Source organism: Nannobrachium achirus (genome assembly GCF_963921795.1).
Source record: "Nannobrachium achirus genome assembly, chromosome: 16".
NCBI lineage: Eukaryota > Metazoa > Chordata > Actinopteri > Myctophiformes > Myctophidae > Nannobrachium > Nannobrachium achirus.
In genome coordinates, this window is record NC_137823.1 from 61,450,331 (window position 1) to 61,475,835 (window position 25,505).

Below are 25,505 nucleotides of genomic sequence, written 5' to 3' on the forward strand. Positions count from 1 at the left end.
GGGCATTTGAGGATAGTAGGCCAACCAACCAATCAATGCACAGTTAAATAGATATTATTAACCACTTCCAACCTGCTGTCCCTGTTTGACCAAAATTGACAAAAATGTAATGTACTCTTAATTTTTTTTTTTCCATTTTCCCTAAAAATTATTAAACATAATTGAAAACAGTTATTGAAAAAACACGGCCTGCTCACATATTAGGATGGTATTATGAATCACCAGAAAAAATAATAGATGTTTTTAATGAATCTATCATGGTTAAAATGGAGTTTGAAGTTACAATGGGTGTGTATGGGGAAAGGAGGGCCTGATAACACTTACATCAAATATCTAAATACTGAATGAAGCAAATTAAAAACTGTTCAGGGTGTTCATAAAAGCCTGATTAGACAATAAAATGTCCAAAAGTTATTTTGAAAGTGGAATATCCCTTTAAGTGGTTAAGAGACAGTATTTTGACTGAAATGTCCCTACATATTCCATATCTGGGCATCACCACGCAGTAGCTGTAGGTGTATGATTAAGGGCTCGTCTAAGAATATTGATCTTGACAAGTGAATTACTTCACTCCTCCGTACATATTATGGCCCAAAGCCTGCCTGTCAATGTCAGGCTTTGTGTCTGCCTTACTATTTGCTCTCCTCCGTGTTCTTTAACCCTGGCATTCTAAAGGTCTGTCCAGGATCACAGTGAGTTGGGAAACATCAAGCTGAGGAAGAGAGAAGCAGTGCCACATTCCTCACGTGGAACCACATCACAGGCCATGTGTGCCTTTTAGCAGTGGTAAAGGCCTGTATGCACTTCCCCTATTCGTATCTCTAACCCAGGGGTCTATAACGTTTTCAGGCCAAGGACCCCTTAGCTGAGAGGGAGATAAAGCAGGGACCCCCCACTACATATTGTATAACATTTTGTAGCAGATTTTCAAGCACTGTCATCAGTATATGTTGGATTCATATAAATGTGTTTTTTTTCCCAGACATTTCACTACGTTGACAGTAAATTTCACCTTTCACTCTGTACTTGGTCAGATCTTTTTTTAACCTCTACACCAAACCTATTTGCCAAAAATAGCTGATCTACAAGCTCTCAATTGGCTCGCAGCACGAGGCGTTTTGAGCTTGTAGATTTGCTAAGTACGCAGCACGAGGCGTTGTGAGCTTGTAGACTTGCTATTTTTGGCTGAATTTCTCCTTAGTATAGGGATGCAAGGGTTCAAGTTGTTCATTTAAAAGAATTATCTTATCACACAAAGATTTTGGGGGCCCCCCTGGATAACGGACCCCCTGTTGAAGACCCCTGCCCTATCTCATTCAGTGAAAAAAGCAGATCTGCAAGATCACAACGCGTCACATCTTGCCAGTTTGTAGATGGGCACATTTCTGGGAACCTTACAAAAACAAAGCTTTGCATATTGTTGTCATGCCTAAAATAGGGACACCAGGTTGAAAGTGTTTAACTTATTAGTTATATTCATACTCCTGCACATGCAATAAAGGCTTCTAGCAGATCCCTGCCTCGAGGAGGAGTGTGGTTTGAGTCAGCTAGAGATTTTAATGCAAGACATGCTTGCATCAGCAGCACAGCTGTAGCCAATCAATATGTTACTGTTGTCTTGATAGTTCATTGCCAATCTTTCCTCATAAGAAAAGAAAAATCCATTGACAACCTGTGGATGGATAGAATTATGACTTACCAGTCAGTTACACATGATTACAATCTTATCCATTTTGAAGATGAGAAATGTACACAAGCAATAGACTTTTTAACAACTATTTATTGTCCTGGAAGGTACGTAACAAAATAATCGCTATGGATAAAAACAGCATTTTTGCATTTTACAACTAAAGTAAAAATGTTTACAAACAAGCGACACTAAATTGTACAAAAATAATGGGTGACAATAACGATACACAATAACAAAAAAAAAGGTAAAAACGATAAAGAACAGAACATCCTCACGTCAGTGTGCAAACCGTTTATACAGATGGACACGCCCCCCTTAATCTGGCGACGGATCCCGATAAATTATTTAAATAGCATTTATCTACACACTCATACACACAAATCAACCTCTCACAACAAACAGCTAAGGACGAAAACAGAACAATAATTTATCTGCTAAAAAGAGCATTGGACACGCATAACAGAGCACAAATCATTTTTATATATTTATATTTATATATAAAAAGAACTCTCCCATTGTACTGTATTCTCCACTGGGGTGGGTCATGGTCGGAGTAGGAAAGTTGGGGGTCTGGGATTTTTTTAAAGATACATATTACTAGTATTTACATCTCATGTTACAGTAGCGGTTAAGATGCCGATAATTTTGAAAGCTAATGAAAGAATTACTTAAGGTTTTTGTTTGATCAAATTATATAACAGCAATGAGGTAATATTTGTACATCATAAGTATCCTTTGTTTTTCATCTCTCTCTGAAGAAAAGGCACACAGGAGGTCAACATAACGTATTATACTAAGTAGACCTACCTTAGGAATCACCTAATACCTATAATTTACTTTATAGAGAACGATATGATAAGACACTGTCCAGAGTGTTGCTTCTTACTTTACGACACCATTATGGCTGACTGTACCTGAATCTGGGCCAACTGTTCGACATGAGGTTTTGGGGGAGTTCTCACCTTTTTTCTTTTAAGTACTCAAATGAATTTTGCTGCCTACATTGTAGGCAAAGAGTTAATAAATTACATTTATTTACATATTTTCAAATTCAAAGCCTCAATGAGCTGGAGGGAGAAGCCCCTTACTTGATGTCTGCGTCAGTGGGGGAGCGTTTCATTCAGAGGCCTCAATACAACTGGCTCCGGCTTTTGTCTTGTTAAACGTTTTGCATGGTACCGCCATGGTTGTTCTTTCTCTGTACTGGTTTGATATGCTAAGATGGTTATTTATTTCCATCTCACCCTGAGAATACTGTTCAGTCGACCAACATGGATCCTTCTGTACTGCCTGCCACAAAGCCAGTGATACTGAAAGCCCGGTATGTTTTTCAAAGACACTTAAAAAGCAAATGGCCACGTTACTTTAATAATTCTGTCTCCGCAAACTCTTCTATATTTATCTGTTCTTGCCCTGATGGGTCAAAGCAAGCAGGTTTAACGTTACATCTTACAGTATGACCATTCTTTCACCTTACACACATACACACAAACATACACAACATAATGTTCCCTCCGATTCTTGCTCGCTCCTAATGGGTTCTTACAAAAAACGAAAACAAGGTCAAAAGTGTTCTGTGACAGAAAAAAGGAAACAAATGTCTTATTGCTTTCTTCATCCTCCCGACGCCTCAGTGCTGCTGCGTCATTCTGTTGAATCTACATCCTGGTAGATTCAGTAAAGCCAAAGGAATCATTTTCATCAGTCTTTTTCTTTGGGACGTCCATCCAGAAAGTAAGAGAGAGAAAGGCACAGAGGAGAGAGAGAGAGAGAGAGAGAGAGAGAGAGAGAGAGGCACTGAGTCCGAAGAGGAAAGAGGGAGAGAGAGAGAGATGTAAAGGCTTGCAAGTGCATAGTCATCTATGGGGAGCTGCTCCCGCACAGCGATTGATCGAGGTCTTTCAGGGAGCGAGACAGAGTGAGGAGAGCTGGGGACAACAGAGAGCTGTTGGCTCTCCCTGCTCATGCAAAGCAACAGGGCAAGGTTATTTGTTTCCCTAAGCTTCCCCTTCTCTCTGTGGATGGCAGGGTCAGGGAGAAAGAAGGGTGGCAGGATCGATTCTCTGATCCTCAACTGGCAGTCAGCCGGTTGGTTGGTTGGTTGCTGCGTTCCCAACCAGCTTCAAGTTACCCTGAGGCTGACCACACGTGCCCATCCATTGGCTCCATCCGTGTGTGTGTGCGTGCCCGCAGAAGAAAGAGTTTACGGAGATAAATCGGTCCCTGGACTTTGCGTCGGAATACATCGAGTTCATACTTTATACAGAAAGGTGCATTCCTCAGAGCTTCCTGTGCAGCGCGTTTATGCATCTGTGAGGACAAAAGTAATATTATTAGTCAAAAAATATTTTTTCTTATCATGATCTATTGATTGCCATTGTATTTATGGCGAGTAAAACAAGCATGTTGTTTGTGTTCACCAACTATAGCCCCATTTCCACTGTAGGGCCGACCCAGAACTAGAACCAGAACTTTCCAGAACCAATTGTTCTGCTTACATTTCCATATGACCAGACCTAACCGGGAAGGTCCCCAAAAAACAGCAGCAGCGCTGCTGGCCCCGCCCATAGGTTCCCAGAACTCAAGTTTAGTTCTACCTCAGGAGCAGGACATAAAAAAAGGTTCCAGGAACCTTGTCTGGAACCGGGCCGTACACAATGGAAACAAAACCAGAACCAAAAAAATAGGTTCAGGTTCCTGAAAGTTCTGGTTCCACCTTGCAGTGGGAAGAGGGCTTTATACAACATGAATGTAGCACAATATCACTATAAACCTATAATCCATACCTCTGCATTCATACTTGAGGTCAGAGAAATAAACCATCTCTTGTGAGAAGACGAAAAGGCCTAGTCGCCCACCGGCGTACGTCTTGTCGTAGATGCTGCCGGTATCGGCCATAATCTTCTTACCCTCGTACATCACAACTCTGTAGACGTAAAGCATGTTAAATGTTAAATTACAATGAATCCCATAAGGACTTGAATAATCTCTCCTAATCCGTTTTTCCCCAACTACAAGGGACCAAAGCTAGCCTCTACTGTAGCTCACCTAATATGTCCTGTTCTGGGCCTGTGGATGAGGTGCCATCTGTAGGCCGTGAAGTCTTTCCATCCCACATTCTTAGGGTCGTGCCAGAGAGTTCGCACCTAAGGAAGGGACAACATCGATTTTATGATTCCAACACAGTTAAACTATTACCAGTAAGACTCCCTAATCGGGAGATAAGCGACCGCCAGGTCGCATGTAAAAATCGGCCTGATGGTGGCGCTAAATGAGACAGATCCATGTTGATGACATGACTTTAGAGATACTGTGTACCGCTTTGCGTGATTTTAGCCCAAAATCTGTAGGAGCAGTGTCCAAAAATGTGTCAAAAAAAGTGTCCAAAAGTCAGCCTGATGGTGGCGCTAGAAGAGGGCCATGTGAGAAATGAATGTTGGAGGTTGTGATTTGCCATCCAAGGAGTGTGTGTACACAGTTTGGCATTGATAGGGCCAACGGTGGCGGAGATATGAGTAGGGCAAAAGTGTGACGTGACGGACAGACTGACAGCCGGCGGAGCTTTTCATAGTAACTGTGACCTAACGGTCGCAACAATATATCGTCACTGTCGGGCAGAATACTTTGTATCTCCAAGTTTCAAATGTGTGTGTTTTTTCGTAAAGTAAAGGCCTGCTTCATCATACAAGAATGTTGCATAAAACTGTAAATAGCTGATCACGTTGTGTGCTTGTAGATCGTCTATTTTCACTATTATTTATTTTTAATACAAAACAAACGGTTTTGGACATACAAGGTTTCCACCCGACAACAACGATATTTTCTCTTTAGTTTATATAAATGATATGACTATGCTCTGACGTCATGTCCCATATCTCACCTGTCCTGGGGTGTTGCCCGTGTGCCACAAGGCGTTCCTGAGGTGCTCTCCCGGCCCAGTGGTGGAGTTCACCACCTTGATGGACAGGCCAGAGTAGCCCTGGGCCTTGGTGGGCTTGTTGGACCAGTAGGTCTGCGTGATCTGCTTCCACATGACCACGTAGAACCTGGAGCTGGACTGGTAGCCGAACACGAAGCCGGCGTAGTCGTCGTCTCGCTCCGTGTTGATGAAGAAGGTGCCGCTGAAGTCCACCGCGTTGAACTCATCGTAACCTGGTGGTGAGAGAGAGAATGACACTGTTGATGTGGTACACTCATTTAGGAAGTAAAGGTGTTGTGCCTGTATGTATGCTTTTCTGGTACAAATTAGTTTTTGTTAAAACGTTAAAACTCTATAGCAGGGGTCCTCAACGTTTTCAGGCCAAGGACCCCTTAGTCGAGTGAGAGATGAAGCACAATCATTAGTGTATTTTGGGTATTTAACCACTTGAACCATCAATACCTTTCACTCTGTACTTAGTCTGCTCTTTTTCCCCTCTACACCAAAACTCTTTGCCGAAAATAGACGATCTACAAGCTCACAACGCCTCGTTGTGAGCTTGTAGATCGTCTACAAGGGCGTGTTGTGAGCTTGGGGCTTGTGTCACAAGCTTGGGGCTTGTGAGCTATTTTTGGCTAAAGTTCTCAGAATATGGACGCTAGGGTTCAAGTGGTTAATATAGAAAAGGAGAATTTTTTTTTTACCACAAATATTTGGAGGACCCCCTGTAGTAACTCTGAGGACCCCCTAGGGGTCCTGGACCCCCTGTTGAAGACTCCTGCTCTATAGGGCATAGCAGTGGGTGTGGTGTTCTGGTTTCAAATTTGTAAATTCTTTCGCAAAGTAAAGCCCTGCTTCATCATACAAGGCCGTAACACAAAAGTACTGAAAACAGCAGATCTACAAGGGTGCGAGGTGTTGTGTGCTTGTAGATCTGCTGTTTAAATAATTTAAAATCTTTTTTAAAAACCAACGGTTTTGGACATACAAGGTTTTCACTCGACAACAACGGTATGACATATTGCTTCTAGAATCAATCGCTCAGTTTATCCACGGGCCTACTTACCGACAGCGATGCCAGGGTCACAGTTGACGGTCTGAACCAGCTCTTTGCCCTGGTGGCGGACCACCCAGTTGGGGTCAATCTGGGAGGTGCCTTTGGGGTCCAGCGGTACCATCTGGAACTTGCGGAAGTCTGTCTCGCTGATGTCAAAGTTCTCCGGACACACGTCGTAGATGTCTGGCACGTTGTCCTGGTCGAAGTCGTCTTTGCAAGCATCGCCACGGCCATCACCTGTAAAATATAGTACATGATAATACACAGTATATCCATTAACTTGAGCCAAAGCCTGGTGAAAAACTGAATTATAAACTTTTTAGGCATTCTACAATGAATGAATGAATGATTTTATTTTTGTGTCTGGCTACCTTTCACAGCCCATTCCTTACGGGATTATTCAGACACAATTTACCGGTAAATAACAGTTTATCCAGTGCCAATATGCTGACACAAAAATGAATAAATACATAAAATGAAGTAATACTGCATAATGTATACTATACTGATCAAAAGTACATCAATAGTCCGATATTCTGAACGAGAGTGGAGAACGCAATCGCAGCACTACAAGTATTGCGCAATAAAAACAACTGATTTGGTTATTTTCCATAATTGATTCAGTTCTTTTCTGCTTAACCACAGTGTGGTAGCATCCCTATTCTGGGGCAAACCTTCTAAGGAAATATCTAGCTTGTAAATCTGATATTTTCTGCAAGGGAAATATTGTAAGAAGAGGGGCCTAGTAAAGACCTCTGGGGGACTTCGGTCAACAAACGCGTACCGTATGTAGGAATTTAAGTATGTTCCAACTCACCATCGGAGTCCAGCTGGTCAGGGTTGTGGGCGAGTCTGCAGTTGTCCTTCTCATCGGGGATGCCATCGTTGTCGTCATCGTGGTCACACGCGTCTCCCTTGCCGTCCTTGTCGTGGTCAGCCTGGTTGGCGTTGGGGATGTAGGGGCAGTTGTCCAGGTTGTTCTGGTGTCCGTCCTCGTCGATGTCCTGGTTGCTGTCACACTTGTCACCCACGCGGTCGTCATCTGAATCCACCTGAGGCGTTGGGAGTAGAGGAGCGAACATCGTCATGACCAAAATCACCAAATGAGTTACTTATTGGCATTGGTGATTATTAAAGATGAAGTGCCATGATTCCCCCCCCCCCCCCCCCCCAGGTATCAGGTATTATGATTATACTAGGAGGAAGCTTTTTTCCAAAAATGTGTACAGAAAGAGTTAAAATTAGGTTTTTATGTGGCCACACCCACCAGTTCATTAAGTATGCCTAGTTGGTCAGGTGGGTGGTGATCCGGCTGAAGTTGGCCACACCCACAGTGTTGGGTGAATGGTAAAAGTGGAGGGGATGATTCTATGATATCACTCTATCTGTGTTTTTGGATCGGCACTTTTGACCCACAAGGTGGCAGCCTCAAGGAAGAAATCCAAAATACAAAGGGAATACATAATTGCTCATAACATCCACACCAGGGGGTCTGATGAAGTACTGTCAACCTCCTAGACACATGAAAACCAGAAAAAGTACAAAACTATGGCACCGCCTCTTTAACCATTAAACTCTTAGTCAACTAATGCTTCAGGGTCATTCAGGGGCCGGCTCTGTATTTGTCTGCTCTTTTTTTCCCCTTGAGATTTTGTGTCTGCTATTTTCTGAAATGATCCCGCCACAGAATAGGGATGCTAGGATTCAAGTCAGTAGATTTCACAGCACTTGGTTCATTACACCTCTGTTCTGTTCAATATGCCTTTTCTCTTTCAACTCCTCTTCTCTTCCTGCTTTCATGTTGGGTCCGTTCTTAGAACTCCCGATTATTTCCCCCTTTATAAAACTGCCAGTTTGTCCAAAGCATGTCGCCGTTCTTCATCTCCTGACAATCAAAGGTTCCACCACACCACTCCCTGCTCCTCCTACGTCAATTCGCTTGGCACTAGAAGCCTCCATACTGCAGTTATGGACACTGGTGTAAAGTAACTAAGTAGATTTACTTAAGTACTGTACTTAAAGGGGAAGACCACCCATTTTCAATATTGAACTATTTAATTAATATAACTTAGAGGAGTTGTGTGGAAATAGAAAAAAAGTTCCCCCTCTTCTGTGTTGCCTAGAACTGGAGGATTGATTTGGGGGTTTGTATTGTAAAGTAGAATGTGTGATGTCATCAAGTTGATGAAGAATGATTTTTATACATCTGAAAAGGGACATTCTGTCTTTATGAGTACTTTTACTTTTGGTACTTTAAGTACATTTTGATACCAATACTTTTGTACTTTTACTCCAGTTTACTTTGAATTCCAGATTTTTACTTGTAACAGAGTATTTCTACATCACAGTATTGATACTTTCACTTAAGTAAAACCTTTGAGTACCTTTTCCACCACTGGTTATGCAGGACTACAAACATACACACACACACACACACACGCATGTGCGCACGCACACACACGCACGCACACGCGTGCGCACGCACACACACACTCATCCCGGCAGCATGAGGACGGAGTTAAAGCGATGGAGGGAAGAAATGAGGGAGGGTGTTTTTTTGCGGGGCATTTGTCTTAATGGGGCCAAAACATTTGGACGAAATATTTCACTCGTGTACTTTTCAAAGAGAACAAAACCCTTTGAAACCAAACGTGTGGAAACTACGCCGCCCACCCCCTCTTTTACAGGGCCTACTGTTCTGTTCCAGCATTCCTCCTCTGCAGTGTACCGTAGCACAGGTGGACTGGGCCAGGCCATAGTGTGCACATGGAGCATGCCATGCACACAGCACAGCACAGCGCCGAGCTTTTCCACAGCAATTTACCATCATTCCTGTGGTGGAGATATTACTCAAACATCATACTTTTGAGTGCATGACACCCAGGACCAGGGCAGGAATTTCATGGAGGCCATGAATGCCATGGCCGCCGTTGCCCCTCAGTTTGGCCTTGTGCCCCTCAAACCAATGGCATGACTTGAGACCACAGTGGCCTTAATGCCCCACAAACCAATGGCATGACCTGAGGCCACAGTGGTCTTAAAGCCCCAGCTGACTGTACCACTTTCTGCTCTGTCTCTTTGGTCAATATGTAGACAGTCTTTCTTGTCATGTAGACGCCAGTGTCTTTTGTTGAGATTCTGAAATCTTAACTCCCCGAGTCCCCATCTTTAAACCAATCCAGTGACTTTGATTGGTGCAGGGCTGAGCATGGATCAGATTGTAAATACCATTACAAATTCTTTCAATGGACTACAATCTTGTTTTATTTGATGGCCTTCCTGCCCTGACATTTGGCCTTTGTGCCCTCACAAAATGGACAACACCAAAGGCCAAGTTGCCGTGCCCATAAAATGACGAAATTCCAGGCCTGCCCAGGACACGCCACCTTGTCCGATTACGGTCAATAACCAGCCATGGGCCTCTTCTCGCACTCTGGCAACGTCAACTAACGTCAATGGGCCATTGAAAAGATCCCCCCTAGCACGCCTTATTGAACTGATATGCCCTTGGGCTTTGCGTGGGATTTGCGCCTCCTTTCATGTAGCGTGCAAAAGCCTAGGACGGCTACACAGGGCCAATCAGTAATGCTTAATGTATGCTCTGTCGCGCGTCGAAACTAGCAGACCTACAAGCTCACAAAGTGTCGCAGATGCGATGTGTCGTGAGCTTGTAGGTCGGCTATTTTTGCTTGCGTGATGTCGTCGTACGACGAAGGATGAATCGGGCTTAAGGGGGATTTCAACTGAAAAAGAGAGGGATGCTGAGCTATAGAGAAGGGCAGTGGGTGAAGTGGAATGAAAATAGGGAAGGGTGGAGTGTGTGTGTGTGTGTGTGTGTGTGTGTGTGTGTGTGTGTGTGCGTGTGCGAGTCGCCTCAGTAAAAAAGTTGAGTTGAAGTCGACTTTATCGTTTGATGACGTCATCACATCACACACGACCCCCCAATTATTTTGGGGGGTCCCCAGACGAGTAACTTAATGTGCAACATTGTTTTCTCACTCAACTGTAAACAGACCAACATAAAGTTTAAGTGTATAGAGGGTATCTTCAAATTTCTAAAGTGACAATTTAAGGACTTTTTAATACCGCTAAAATGACAAATTAAACATTGTCCAAATTGCCAAATATATAGAGGCAGAAATTGTGAAAATAGCCGATCTACATGCTCACAACGCCTCGCATCGCGAGGCGTTGTGAGCATGTAGATCTGCTATTTTCACAATAGAACCATATTATACCAAATGTAATGTAGCAATGTAATATTGGATCATTCCGTCATTGACAATGTTTGAATGCTGTACAGACACACACATGGAGCAAAGATAATGAAATACAAAGGATTTCAACTTCGACTTTCTCTGGTGGGAGTCGACTCGTTAATGCCCTAGTGTGTGTGTGTGTGTGTGTGTGTGTGTGTGTGTGTGCGCGCGCGCGTGCATGCGTGCCTGTACACACCTGGTCAGGGTTATGCTCCAGAGGACAGTTATCACACATGTCTCCAACTCCGTCCAGGTCCGTGTCTCTCTGGTCCACGTTGTACACATAAGGACAGTTATCCTTCTCATTCAGAATGCCTGACGGATACATAAACACATCATCTAGGTTAGAACAGACACAGTTACTCAGTGGTTCCAGCCACTGTTGTTATAGCTTTGACATTTCATATTATTATTTTGTGAGTTTTCAGTGTGGTTTACAAACTGCGTTACATTCACCCATTCACACAATGACAACAGAAGCAACTACACAAGGCACCACCTGCTCATCGGGAGCAGTTATGGGTTCAGTGCTTTGCTCAGCGAAACTTTGACAAGAAGCCAGGAAGAGCTGGAACCGAACTCAGTCGGCCACTCAGTTAGCCACAAACTTAGTTTTTAACATATTTTAGGTTCATTTTTCAGTTTTTTTTTCCAGGGTCAGATCGAATGATTTGCAGCAATTCTTTTCTATGTCTGATTTGATCTAAATTCTGTAAAGTAGTAAATCCATTCACTCTTTTAGTGTCAGTTATCGTTAATAACAACACTCTAATGCTTCTTTGTATGACGAATACCAAAAATAACCGATCAACCAGCAATTTGAGAAGAAACATTAAGGTTTTTGAAAGATGACACATTTTAACAGATTTAGTGAAAATGTGCAAACGTCAGACAGTCTACATTTTCCCAAGCGGAAATGCATGGACTTCCAACGTAAAAACGGATTTGGTATGTTCCTTTTAGGCAGGGTGTTTAACTGTACTTTCTATTGTATTGACTATACTATACTGTTCTCCATCTTTTTGTCTAATAAATAATCAATCAAAAATGTATTTAATTCAGCCTGACCAGAAGCATATAACATATTCCCAGCCACCATAAGAATGATCAAAAGCAGAGGCATGGACCCTCCATCGTCCCAACACAGACACAGACATGGTCCTCACCATCTCCATCAATGTCCACAGAGCAGGCGTCTCCCTCCCCGTTGTTGTCGGTGTCTGTCTGATCAGGGTTGCTGTTGTAGGGACAGTTGTCACAGCGGTCGCCGACGTCGTCGCGGTCGTAGTCGTACTGCCTGGGGTTGTAGATGAACGGGCAGTTGTCCTGTTTTGGAGGGACAAGGGTGATATGAGCGACAGACAGCGAGGTCAAGTCGTTTTGCTTGGACAGTGTTAAAGGGGCCCCACCATGCTTTAAAAAATATATATTTTATATAAATATTTGTCCATAATACGGTCTTATACAGGTTTTAACCTAAACAACCACTCAGATATTGAAATGTAATGTTCTGTCTGTCTCTAATTCCAAGCCGTTTCAGATGCAATACTAAAATGTCCTTTGTTGACAGTGGGGCGCTGTCTTTGGGCTGAAATTGGAACGATACAAAGAATATTAGAGAACCACGATGAGAACCATGTAGAGTCAATTGTAATCTTCTCTGTATCGTTCCAATTTTTAGCACCACTTTACCTCATATGTATAGTCTCAATAGAATATAGCCTTCTCGAGGGAATATAGAATATAGCCTTCTCGAGGGAATATAGAATATAGCCTTCTCGAGGGGGCCCAATAGGAAATGAGCCCCCTGTGATATAGAATGGGGCCCAATTTCAAAAGAGTACCGTTCAGACACGCCCATTCAGAAAATCACTGAAATGAAAGGCAAGGCTTAGAGTTAATGAATTGTTTTTTTTGGGCTGGAAGACCAAAAAACAAGAAAAAAATGTAAAATTTGAAATTCTTGGTGGTTGCCCCTTTAAACCCTCTATGCTTTTAAACTCAACTCTGTACTTGGTCCGATACGTGAGTAGAAGCTTGTAGAGCGGCTATTTTTGCCCGAACGTACGCCCCCGGAATAGGGGAGCAGTGGTTCATGTGGTTGGAATCACACCAGATGCAAATGTTCTGATTCGGCGCTCGTCACTCGCTGCTGTGGCTCTATTTTACTGCTGGGAGGGGGAGAACGGCCATGAAAGGGTTGCTTTATTTTTAGTCCCCCCCCCCTCACCCACACCGCCCCGCCCCCAGGGCCCAAATCTAACGGTTGGATTAGCAGGACACACTGTGGCTCCTTCAGAGTTTTACCTGCGCTGGAATTTGAGGTTTGGCTCAGACCAGAGAAATATTCACCTTCCTGCTGCATCCCCCTTCCTCCCCCATCCTCCCCCATCCGCCCCCACAAACACACACTTTTATGTGACATGAATGATGACTATATAAAATGAAATTCCTGCCCTTATTACCCGCCTACGAACACACACGCACACACACAGTCACACACACACACAATGACTAAGCCGAACCTTTGCCATCACTTGACGATTCAACAGCTTCTTACCCTGTCATCAGGAATGCCATCGTTGTCGTCATCATCGTCACAAGCGTCTCCGATGCCGTCCTTATCGTAGTCTTCCTGCCCCGAGTTGGGGAGGTTGGGGCAGTTGTCCTGGAGGAGAGAGAAACACCAGGTTAGGTGTAACGTGTCACAGTCAGACATTGTAACAGACATACCGTATCATTTATATTGTGTAAAGCGCATTTAACCATTAACCCTCAATGACATGCTTTGGCCTGCTGGCTTTACCTTCATGAATATACAATATGAAATACTGTCTCTGTCTGACTCTCCTTAGTCTCTCGATTACAGACTTCCGCATTACTGCAAAAGAGCGACCAAACTTTTCCTTGCGGATGGCTATCCAGATTGGACTCTCCTAGACTTAACTCAGACCTACAGTAAAAGGCTCTGGAGCTCTAAAACCTGGCCATACCACTAACTACATAGTAACTTTACACCACTGCCACTAACTACAGTATCTACCTTCTTGCAACTACGGTATCTAATATGTAGTGGGGTAAAAAAGTGCAATGTTTGCCTCTGAGTTGTAGTGGAGTAGAAGTATAAAGTATTGAAAAATGGAAACACTCAAGTAAAGTAAATATACCTAACACCTGTACCTAAGTACCCTACTTCAGTGGTTCTCAACCTGTGGGTTGGAACCCCAAGGGGGTCCCCAAATTATTTTGCGGGGTCCCCAGATGATTAACTTAATGTGCAACATTGTTTCCTCACTCAACAGTAAACAAACCAACATAAGGTTTAAGCGTATAGAGGGGTAACTGCACATTTCTAAAGTGACAATTGAAGGACTTTTTAATACCTCTAAAATGGCAAATTAAACATTGGCCAAATTGTCAAATATTAGAGGCAGAAATTGTGAAAATAGCCGATCTAAATGCATGTAGATCTGCTCACACATTTTGTATAACACGGTTGTGTTATACAAAATGTAATGCCTCAACTGTTAGTGCTCGTCAGGGTTCCCAGTTAAAATAGGATTATTTTGGGGGTCACGGCCTGAAAAGTTTGACAACCACTGCCCTACTTGAGTAAATGCACCATTGGTAGCTACCTTCTTGCAGTGGTAGGTGGCGTTCTGGTACGTACCTTCTTGCAGTGGTAGGTGGCGTTCTCCACACACACCAGGTCAGCGTTGGGCCACCCGTCCAGGTCGGTGTCCTCCCCACAGATGTGCCCGTTCCCGGCGTAGCCGGGCTTGCACTCGCAGCGGAACATGGGGTCAGCGAACTGTCCCAGGTAGTTGCAGCGGGCGTTCTTGTTGCAGTCGTGGCTTCCGTCCAGGCAAGGGTTGCGGGGCGAACACACCTGGAAGATGAAGAGGGAGGAGGAGGAGAGGAGAGGGACGATGAGTTGTTTGAGCGATTGTTCTCGGAGGGTTCAGAACCAGAGCATTCTCTTCTTGGCTCTGAGAGGAAGACCCATTGATCAAAACATGAAGGAGCGTGTCAGGCACTGTGTCAGGTTTCTATCTGTCAACCACTGTGTAAACTAGGCCTGGGCAATACGACTTCATGTTGGTAGGATGATTATTTCAAACTTTTGCCTCGATTACGATTATTGAACGATTCTTATTTATTAAATAGTGAAAATAACACATCTACAAGCTCACAATGTGTAACTTGTGATGCTACGCGTTTCTGACGGATCTTGTAGACTGGCTATTTTCGCCACCATTGTTCAACAGAGTATAATACAGGGCTTGAGGGGGTTCCAGACGGTACGCGGTCACCGCCTCCTAGTCATTCATTTTCAATGGGAGGCGGGCAGCTATTTTGGCCGCGCAGAGAATTTGAAAGGTGGCGAGGCGAGCGGGCGCAGTCCTGTGAAATCCCCGCGAGCGTGCTCGTTCGTGCATGTGCACGTGCGCGGCAAGAGATGGATTGTGTTCATCTTTGTGAAATACCGCGTGGTGTTTACTCACTGAGCGAGTTGTGTCTGTGTTTGTGTCTCACCGTGGCGCGGCCGCCGCTGATACTAGCGGGAGCCCCTGCGGCAACCGCTGCTCATCTGAAGAGCCCTTTATAGTGGTTAATCAATTTAATTGATGGACACTGATGGCTCCATAGACAAGACAAAGACGGATAGACAAACAGACAGTACATACCTGTTTCTTAGCAGCAGCCTCCTCCACTCCCTTGCCAAAGGGCTGCGGTCCAGAGTAGCGTGGCGGGCAGGGCAGGCAGTTGTACCCAGGGTTGGTGTTCTCACAGCGGTGGGCGCCGTTGAACTCAAAGCAGGCGTCGGGGACCTCTTTACACTGTTTATGTGTTCACAAACCATAGAGTGCAGATGTCACAAAGTGGAAGATAAATACATAAAAATCATACGAATAAACAAATGTTTTGAAAGTGTTAAGAAATCTCACCTCGTCAATGTCCTTGCATTTGATGCCGTTACCGGTGTAGCCAGCGGGACACTTCCCACACTTCCAAGAACCGTCGGGTAAGCTGGTGCACTTGGCTCCAGCGAAGCAGGGGTTGGACAGACACCCGTCTGAAAACAAGAATATTATATTAATGCATCCTGAGTGTTATATGATCTAAACAAAGAGTCTCAGGAAAGATAGGTGACGTTTCCATGAAGCCGTTTTTTGCGCATTAAGGCTTTTGCGCATAAATCTTTTAATGGAAACACCTGAAAAAAATCGAGTCTTCATTTTTTGCAAAAACACTTTTAACGCTTGGAGGGCGGATTTTGGGGCTTAATCGGAAAAACTAAATGCGCAAAAGTGCAATGGAAACACTAAGCAAATAGCTTTTGAATTAAAACGCATTGAAATCGCAGGAAGGGGTGCTGGGGGGGGGGGGGGGGGCAGCCAGCCGCCTCTAATTCCAACACCGGGCCAGAAAGATACTGTCACAGAACTGCTTATTTCATGAACTATCTCCCAAGAATCGCCTTTGATCAGTGGATGAAAACAGACAAAATGCGCATTTTCTTTTTTTGAATTTCTGATGATTTGCTTCCTATTTTCGAAAAAGATTTATTGAAACGCAACTATAGAGATCTACTAAAGACTCTTAAGTCCGGGAAAAATGGGGGTGAACGTGGATTCGCCTGATTTCGCCATGATTTAGCTAGGGCGCCCGAGTCTGCGACATTCGGGGTCGCCACAGCGGCCAAATCAAGTTGGGCTCCCATCGACTTTAGTGATGAAAAGTGATGAGTCATCACTTTTCAGAGTTTTGTGGGTGTTGTGGTGACCCCGAAGGTCGCCGACCTAGCTAAATCATTAGAGCATGCCCTGAGCTACATCTGTGCAAAGTTTTGCGCTTTTAGACTGATTAGCACGAGAAAAAAATCCCTAAGGCCTCCGACTAACATGAATACTCACCCATACGTGTATTGTTTTCTGAGGCTATTTCTAGCCCACGGAATGTTTTTTGTGCAAAACAAATGCCTGCAATGGATTCAACATCATAACAAACCCCTAGTTAGACCCCTCAGATCCTCCTTAAATACCCCAAAAAATAATCTTTTTCTGGGTATTTTCCTCCTGTATAGAAAGTCAATGGGAGCCCATGTTTCAGGCATTAAGGGGTTAATAATAAAAAATGCTCAATGGATATCACTGGTCATCTTCTTGAATCCTTAAGAGGTGACCCCAAGCTACAAGAATCAGTTGAGAAAAAAACTTTTACAGGCGAATCCACGTTCAGCCAAAAATCACCCTTTTTTTCCCGGACTATCTCATGAAAGACACAAAATGTGATGACATTTAAATTACAAAGTGAGATTATCAGTGACTCACCGACGGGACAGCTTTTCTTATTGCAGATCTGGTTGTCCTTGGCGTCACCCACACACTCTTTGCCACCATATTTGGGTACAGGGTCGTTGCACAGGCGTTTCCGTGTCTGGGCCCCGCCTCCACAGGTGACCGTGCAGGTGTCCCACGGCGACCACGGTCCCCAGTTGCCATTGACTGAGGAAGATACAAAATACCACATGATCACTTGTTGTGCTGGACACGTGAATGCTGCTGGCTTTGTCAACTCAGTAATCACTAGTATAACGTTATTGTGGGTAGAAACCTTGTATGTCCAAGACCGTTCGTTTTGTATTTATAATTTTAAAAATGACTGAAACTAGTGAAAACAGACGATCTACAAGCCCACAACGCCTCGCACCACGAGGCGCTATGTGCTTGTAGATCTGCTGTTTTCACTAGTTTTGTGCGGCCGCCTTGTATGATCAAGCAGGGCTTTACAAATTTGAAACTTGGAGATACGAGGTTTCTGGTCGACAACAACGTTAAACTTCTATGAGTGTGATTTGTAAAAAGGGACCCCAATTGAAACAAGCCCAAAAGCTTTGTTGTGTTTTTTTTTATCCTTTTAGTTGACCTTGTACCAGTGTCCCGTACCTTTCACTATGCAAACCTCTAATAAAGTCTTAAATCAATCAATGATAGTTACAAACCAAATGGACCCTTACAGGTCGGTCTTTAACTCCAAGAGTGTATAAACGCATCACTCCATTTGTTCACTCCATGTTAAAACCAGTAAGACTCCCTAAATCGGGAGATAAGCGTTACATACACAAACTTTAGAAGGCAATGGCAATCAGGAGGGAATATGGGAAATGGGAAAGATCCATGTTGATGACATGACTTTAGAGATACTGAGTACCGCTTTGCATGATTTACGGCAAAATCTTTAGGAGCAGTGTCCAAAAATGTGTTTTGCAAAAGTCGGCCTGATGGTGGCGCTAGATGGGACAGATCCATGTTGATGACATGACTGTAGTGAGCATTGTTGTAAATTAAAGACATTGAGAATCACTGCGTTATAGTTATAGTTATAACAGAGACTCACTCTGTTGTTATCACTGAATTAAATCAATCAATAGGGGGGGTCCTTCCTTACTGGGACATGGAGATTTCTGGCACTTCTCAGTCTGCCGGCCCTCCCCCGCGCAGTCCTTGCCCCCCAGCTGGGGGGTGGGGGAGTTGCAGAGGCGGATGCGGGTGATGACGCCGGCGCCGCAGGTGACGGAGCACGACGACCAGGGCGACCAGTGGCTCCAGCTGCCGTCCTGCTTGACTGGAGGTCGCAAAAACAGGGCGAAGGTCAGAGATTAGAAGAAGGCGGCGGGGAGGGAACAGTCTGGAAGGGCGGCTAGCGCAGGTCAAATGCAGTAAAACAGCATGTTGATTGTCATGGGACAGGGACGTGCAGAGAATGTTAGAGAGGCAGGGGCTGACATTTCTAAAAGGGCCCTTTTGGTGAAAATATCGAAACTGAGCTTGGAGGTCGGCTATTTTCGATGCTTGGTCTGTTTCTACTCAGAGAGGGCAATTCTTTCAACATAAGATGCTGCGTTCAAGTTCGGGAGAGTTTGGACGAGGTAATTCTCTTGAATGCTGCCTTCAGCTCTGGCATGGAAAGAGGGTGCCATGACATCTCATTGTTCCTACATCCCATTGGTCAGAATCTGGTGATGTTAACCTGGTGAAAAATACTATGCCTAAACCTAAACCCAACTCTAACCTCAGTAAAACTATGCCTAAACCTAACCCAAACCCTAACCTCAGTAAAACTATGCCCAAACCTAACCCTAATCCTAACCCTAACCTCAGTAAAACTATGCCTAAACCTAACCCAAACCCTAACCTCAGTAAAACTATGCCTAAACCTAAGCCTAAAACCTAACTAAATTCGGACTAATGAGATGTAGGATTAATGAGATTCCGGACTTATGGGCAGTCCCCGGAAAGAGGACATTTGCATTTCTTTCACCATAGTAAAAAACTGCATTCATGGTCTGGAGAGGGCACTTTTTTTACCGAAGGATAAAAGGGCTAGGGGCTCAAGCCCCCTTTGATGTCGTATGTGTGCACGTGCCTGGTCATGGACTATTGCGATGCGAACAGGGTTTTTTGTGTGTTCGACTCACAGCGCTTGTCGCACTCCTGGAGGTAGCAGTCGCGCGTCTGCACGGAGGTGCCCTCGCAGTTGTTGTTGATGCGGTCGCAGGAGCGCCCGCGCTGCTGGATGCCCCGCCCACACGACACGGAACAATGGGTCCATTCAGACCAGGGGGACCAGCCGTCCTCCGCGTAGTCACTCGCTGAGGGAGAGGGAGAGAGGGAGAGAGGGAGACAGGGGTGTCACACCACATTCTGGGGGCCCTGGGTGGGTACAAGGATTCACTTGCATTTTGTGCTTTTAACTGTTGAAAAATAGCAGATATACAAGCACCGAGTGCCGCGCTGCGAGCTTGTAGATCTGCTATTTTTGAAAAAATCGTGAACAGTCTATGAATATTTCAAATCCTTCTTAAGGTTTTGTTGGAAAAAAATATATATGTTTCTATGTCAGTGGTGCTCAAACTTGAAGGATCCCCAAAAGGATATGTATTTGGCCACGGACCCCCATCTCAAAATACTGTATTTAGTTCCAGGGACCCCCCAGAAGCAACATTTTGAGTTACGAATGTTTGCTTAAAAAGTACATATATTCAAAGATTTGCACACATTTCACAACTTTTCTACAAGCTTGCAGCACGGCTGTGAGCTTGTATATCTGCTATTTTTCAATAGCTAAAGTATAAAATAATTCCAGGCCCCTTCACCTTGGGCCCTAGTAACTCAGTCCCACTCCCCCCCCCCTTGTGACGCCCATGGAGGGAGAGAACGAGGCAGAGAGAGAGAGACAATAAAAGAGCTATTTCAGCAAGGGAATGAAAGCGCCCTCTCCTCCTCCCCGAAAGCCCTAAATGAGGAGGGGAAAAGCTCTTAAAAGCAGAGAGCTAATGGTGTGTGTTTAGCTGGGTCTGCGGGACAGAGAGAGGGTTCACTGTTGAGAGGAAGGGCAGAGACCAACGTTGTTCGAGAGGGCCAGTTGAAGAAATAGAGAGAAGCACTGTCCTCAGAACACACTGGGATGTCCTACTGACTTAATCCATTCAGAACGGGTACTGCGTATTATTATTTTATGCTTTAACTATTGGAAAACAGCAGATCTACAAGCTCACAGCGCGGCACCGAGTGCCGCGCTGCAAGCTTGTAGATTTTTGAAAAATCGTGAAACTTTGAATTTTGACCCGATTACTATAAGTGTCTTTTGAATCCTTCTAAGGTTTTTTTGAAAAACCTATGTTTCTATGTCAGCAATCTGGCCAGCCATCGTCAAAGAAAAGGTCATTTTCACTCAACTGGAGCTCAGTTAGTCTGTTCTTGAGAGACTACTATGTCAGTGGTTCTCAAACTTTTTCATGTGAAGGACCCCCAAAATGATATGTATTTGGCCACGGACCCCCTCTCAAAATATTTAGTTCCAGGGACCCCCCAGAAGCAAAATTTGAGTTACAAACGTTCGCTTTAAAAACACATATATTCAAAGATTTGCGCACATTTTCATGACTTTTTCCAAAAATAGCAGATCTACAAGCTCGCTGTGAGCTTGTATATCTGCTATTTTTCAATAGTTAAAAAGCATCCAATAATCCCGGGCCTAAACGGCTTAAGTTTTCCTAAAGAGGAAACAGCTCGAAACACATTTAGCAAACATGGCCCCGGGGCGATGTAATGACTTCAACGAGGAGGCACCCAATAGCGATGAATGCAAGCTCCCCGCTGTTTATTTAGTTTTTCGGGAACCGCCGCGAACCCAGCCCACGTAGGTATGTGGAACATGTCACTTCTCCTTTGCGCGGAAGATGGCTTCACTAAAAACAGCCGACCAATTTTCCGTCCCACTTTAACCAATTTGGTCCAATTGCAGCCATTACAACTTGAAGATTCAAAGATGTTTCGGGGCACAAAGCGCCAATGTTCCATACACATATTACAGGGATGTTATTGCAGTTAAATCATCACGGGAATTAACATGGTTTTCACTTCTGGTAGAAACCTATACATCTATAGGAAATAACTGTGGGTTTTTGTGTTTTTATGGCAAATACAGTAACATACAAAATGGCTTTGAGTAAATAGAGCAGCATTTGAATGGCCGGTCTGTTTTAAGAAACATATACATTCTGGATTACATGGTCCATTCATAGAGTAGAAATATAGCACCAACCCACATAACCGCAGTTATAAGTTGCATATCATCACCGTCGGTCAGAAACCTCATATCTCGAGTTTCAAATGTGTACGTTTTTTTCGTAAAGTAAAGCCCTGCTTCATCATACAAGACCGTCGCACAAAACTAGTGAAAATAGCCGATCTACAAGCACACAACGCCTCATGGTGCGAGGCGTTGTGTTCTTGTAGATCGCCTATTTTCACTACTTTGAACCATTTTTAAAATGATAAATACAAAACCAACGGTTTTGGACATATAAGGTTTCCACCCGACAACAACGATATGGCTACATAGATTTAGGCCTGAACACATTATGACGCAATATGTTATGCTTTAAATATAAAAAAATAGCAGATATACAAGCTCACAGCGCGGCACCGAGTGCCGCGCTGCGAGCTTGTAGATCTGCTATTTTTGAAAAATCGTGAAAATTTGAATTTTGACCCGATTCTATAAGTGTCTTTTGAATCCTTCTAATGTTTTTTGAAAAACCTATGTTTCTTTGTCAGCAATCTGGCCAGCCATCGTCAAAGAAAAGGTCCTTTTCACTTCAACTGGAGCTCAGTTAGTCTGTTCTTGAGAGACTACTATGTCAGTGGTTCTCAAACCTTTTCATGTGAAGGACCCCCAAAATGATATTTATTTGGCCACGGACCCCCATTTCAAAATATCTAGTTCCAGGGACCACCCAGAAGCAAAATTTGAGTTACAAACGTTCGCTTTGAAAATACATATATTCAAAGATTTGCACACATTTTCACAACTTTTTTCAAAAATAGCAGATCTACAAGCTCGCAGCGCGGCACTCGGTGCCGCGCTGTGAGCTTGTATATCTGCTATTTTTCACTGGTTAAAGCATTCAACAATTCTAGGCCTAAATGGGTTAAAACAGAGTAGAACAGAGGAGAGAGATGCTTTCTGTGCAGTTCTTACGTGTTCCGCAGCGAGGGCAGCACTCTCCATCGGGCACGGTGGCGTTGGCACAGGGGATCAGCGGGCAGGAGATCTTGCGGCACACGGTAGCAGAATTCTACGATGGTACAGAAATAAAGTTAAAGGTGGATCGTATGCTCAAAGGTATTTGCCCAGTGCAACGCTACAGATGTCCTCCATAGTGGAGGTGGAGTGGATGGATGATGTAGGTACAGATGTCCTCCATAGTGGAGGTGGAGTGGATGGATGATGTAGGTACAGATGTCCTCCATAGTGGAGGTGGAGTGGATGGATGATGTAGGTACAGATGTACTCCGAGGTGGAGTGGATGATGTAGGTACAGATGTACTCCATAGTGGAGGTGGAGTGGATGATGTAGGTACAGTGAAACTAGGGAATTTAAGGAGCCCGTTTCTACTGCCGCGACGTGAGGCGGGACTACGGCTGCTATGACGCAATCGCCATTACAGGTGTCCCACCCATGGCACCATGGTGTCCCACGCAGCAGACGTTGTAGACGCTTCGTGGAAAAGGGAGCTTCTGGTGTCGTTAAGGTTCATCTATCGAGCGCTGATCCTTTCCGGTTACCGTTGTCATCTGCTGTAGCCGTCCAAAGCTTAAATAGCCTACTATTTCAATCGACAAAAGCCTTGATTATTGTGTAAACCAATTAGTGGACAATCTTAACACAACTAGTGCCTCTTAATCTGAAGGTTGCTTGTTGCCTTGGTGCCGCGTCGTTTCCTCCGTCGGCCGCCGCTATTATTTTGAAGGGCTGGAAGGGGGTTGTTTTTGTTTTTTTGGATTATCACTTGACGGCAACGATTACGTCATCTAGTCACATGACAGTGTGAGCCCAGAAGAGAATCATGGCTGCGCCCTGCTTTGTGTATTGTTTACATTAGATCTGCCTCAAAATGGCTCAAAATGTCCCTTTTGGATTAAATGAAGTTTCTTTATGGGCCTCGCCATTGACTTAACATGGAGGAGCTTCACTTCGCGTGCACGCCCAACGTGCGTTTTAAACAAATCGCGGACATTACCGATGCGGCCGCGACCGGAGCGACATTAAGTAAGTATTAATACATTTACTGTAAATACAGTAAGATTGACGGTGAGCGCTGTCAACGGCGTCATGTAGTCACCGATTTGAATGACGGTGAGGATCGTCTACAGCAGCAGAACAGTTAATACTATGGACTGGGCTTAATCCATGTCCGTGCAACCAACTCGTTAAGGGTTCCACTCTTTATCCAGAGTTTGTCTCGGTCTCCGGTGCCAGGGAAACTAAGAAGGGGAATTTTGGCTGCAAACGGAGACCCCTACGGACATCCACCTGCCTACTGGAGACCCCTACGGACATCCACCTGCCTACTGGAGACCCCTACGGACATCCACCTGCCTACTGGAGACCCCTACGGACATCCACCTGCCTACTGGAGACCCCTACGGACATCCACCTGCCTACTGGAGACCCCTACGGACATCCACCTGCCTACTGACCCCTACGGGACATCCACCTGCCTACTGACCCCTACGGACATCCACCTGCCTACTGGAGACCCCTACGGGACATCCACCTGCCTACTGGAGACCCCTACGGACATCCACCTGCCTACTGGAGACCCCTACGGACATCCACCTGCCTACTGGAGACCCCTACGGACATCCACCTGCCTACTGGAGACCCCTACGGGACATCCACCTGCCTACTGGAGACCCCTACGGGACATCCACCTGCCTACTGGAGACCCCTACGGACATCCACCTGCCTACTGGGAGACCCCTACGGACATCCACCTGCCTACTGGAGACCCCTACGGACATCCACCTGCCTACTGGAGACCCCTACGGGACATCCACCTGCCTACTGGAGACCCCTACGGGACATCCACCTGCCTACTGGAGACCCCTACGGACATCCACCTGCCTACTGGGAGACCCCTACGGACATCCACCTGCCTACTGGAGACCCCTACGGACATCCACCTGCCTACTGGAGACCCCTACGGACATCCACCTGCCTACTGGAGACCCCTACGGGACATCCACCTGCCTACTGGAGACCCCTACGGGACATCCACCTGCCTACTGGAGACCCCTACGGGACATCCACCTGCCTACTGGAGACCCCTACGGACATCCACCTGCCTACTGGAGACCCCTACGGGACATCCACCTGCCTACTGGAGACCCCTACGGACATCCACCTGCCTACTGGAGACCCCTACGGACATCCACCTGCCTACTGGAGACCCCTACGGGACATCCACCTGCCTACTGGAGACCCCTACGGACATCCACCTGCCTACTGGGCCAGGACGGAGACCCCTACGGACATCCACCTGCCTACTGGGCCAGGACGGAGACCCCTACGGACATCCACCTGCCTACTGGGCCAGGGCAGGGTGGGAACGGAGACCCCTACGGGACATCCACCTGCCTACTGGGCCAGGGCAGGGTGGGAACAAGGCCAACATCCTAATAATGGATGTTAGTTTCACTTTGGAACTGAACGGGGCACTGAGTGCCAAGCGCCTGCCTGTGAGAATCTGGTAAATAAAAGTAAAACATAAATGGACCTTACACTACACCAGTGGTTCTCAAACTTGCCCCAAGTGGGGTCCCTGAATTGTTTTGTGGGGTCCCCCAGATGATTAGCTTAATGTAATTTCTTTCCCCCACTCAATGGTAAACAAACCGACACACAGTATAGTGTATACAGGGTATCTGCATTTATGAAGTGACGATTTAAGGACTTTCAAGACCGTTTTAATACCAGACTGGCCAAACCTTGTAAGCAAGAGGCGAACAATAGGAGATCTACATGCTCACAACGCCTCGCGTTTGCGAGGCATTGTGAGCATGTAGATCTGCTATTTTCACAATATTTATCTGTGGAACCGAGTCATATTAAATGTAATACCTACAATTCCAAGTGCTTGTCAGGGTGGGGGTCCCCAGTTCAAATATGTTTATTTTGGGGGTCAAGGCCTAAAGAAGGTTTGAGAACCCTTACACTACACCTAT

At 45.0% G+C, this 25,505-nt stretch overlaps 1 protein-coding gene across 1 annotated transcript in view; it reads right to left on the bottom strand.

The window, feature by feature from the left end:
- Positions 1–1,790: 1,790 nt before the first annotated feature.
- thbs1b (thrombospondin 1b) overlaps positions 1,791–25,505 on the bottom strand; it is a 30,584-nt gene continuing 6,869 nt past the window's right edge. Inside the window, exons 8-23 of the mRNA XM_080745104.1 lie at positions 22,476–22,572; positions 19,408–19,581; positions 18,378–18,554; positions 17,261–17,434; positions 15,875–16,002; positions 15,614–15,766; positions 14,596–14,814; positions 13,486–13,593; positions 12,092–12,251; positions 11,122–11,240; positions 7,484–7,718; positions 6,676–6,903; positions 5,571–5,842; positions 4,739–4,836; positions 4,477–4,616; positions 1,791–4,000 (exon numbers count right to left, since the gene is read on the bottom strand). Coding sequence (XP_080601230.1) covers positions 3,993–4,000; positions 4,477–4,616; positions 4,739–4,836; positions 5,571–5,842; positions 6,676–6,903; positions 7,484–7,718; positions 11,122–11,240; positions 12,092–12,251; positions 13,486–13,593; positions 14,596–14,814; positions 15,614–15,766; positions 15,875–16,002; positions 17,261–17,434; positions 18,378–18,554; positions 19,408–19,581; positions 22,476–22,572 — 2,490 coding nt within the window. The 3' untranslated portion in view covers positions 1,791–3,992. The remainder of the gene's footprint in view (positions 4,001–4,476; positions 4,617–4,738; positions 4,837–5,570; positions 5,843–6,675; positions 6,904–7,483; positions 7,719–11,121; positions 11,241–12,091; positions 12,252–13,485; positions 13,594–14,595; positions 14,815–15,613; positions 15,767–15,874; positions 16,003–17,260; positions 17,435–18,377; positions 18,555–19,407; positions 19,582–22,475; positions 22,573–25,505) is intronic.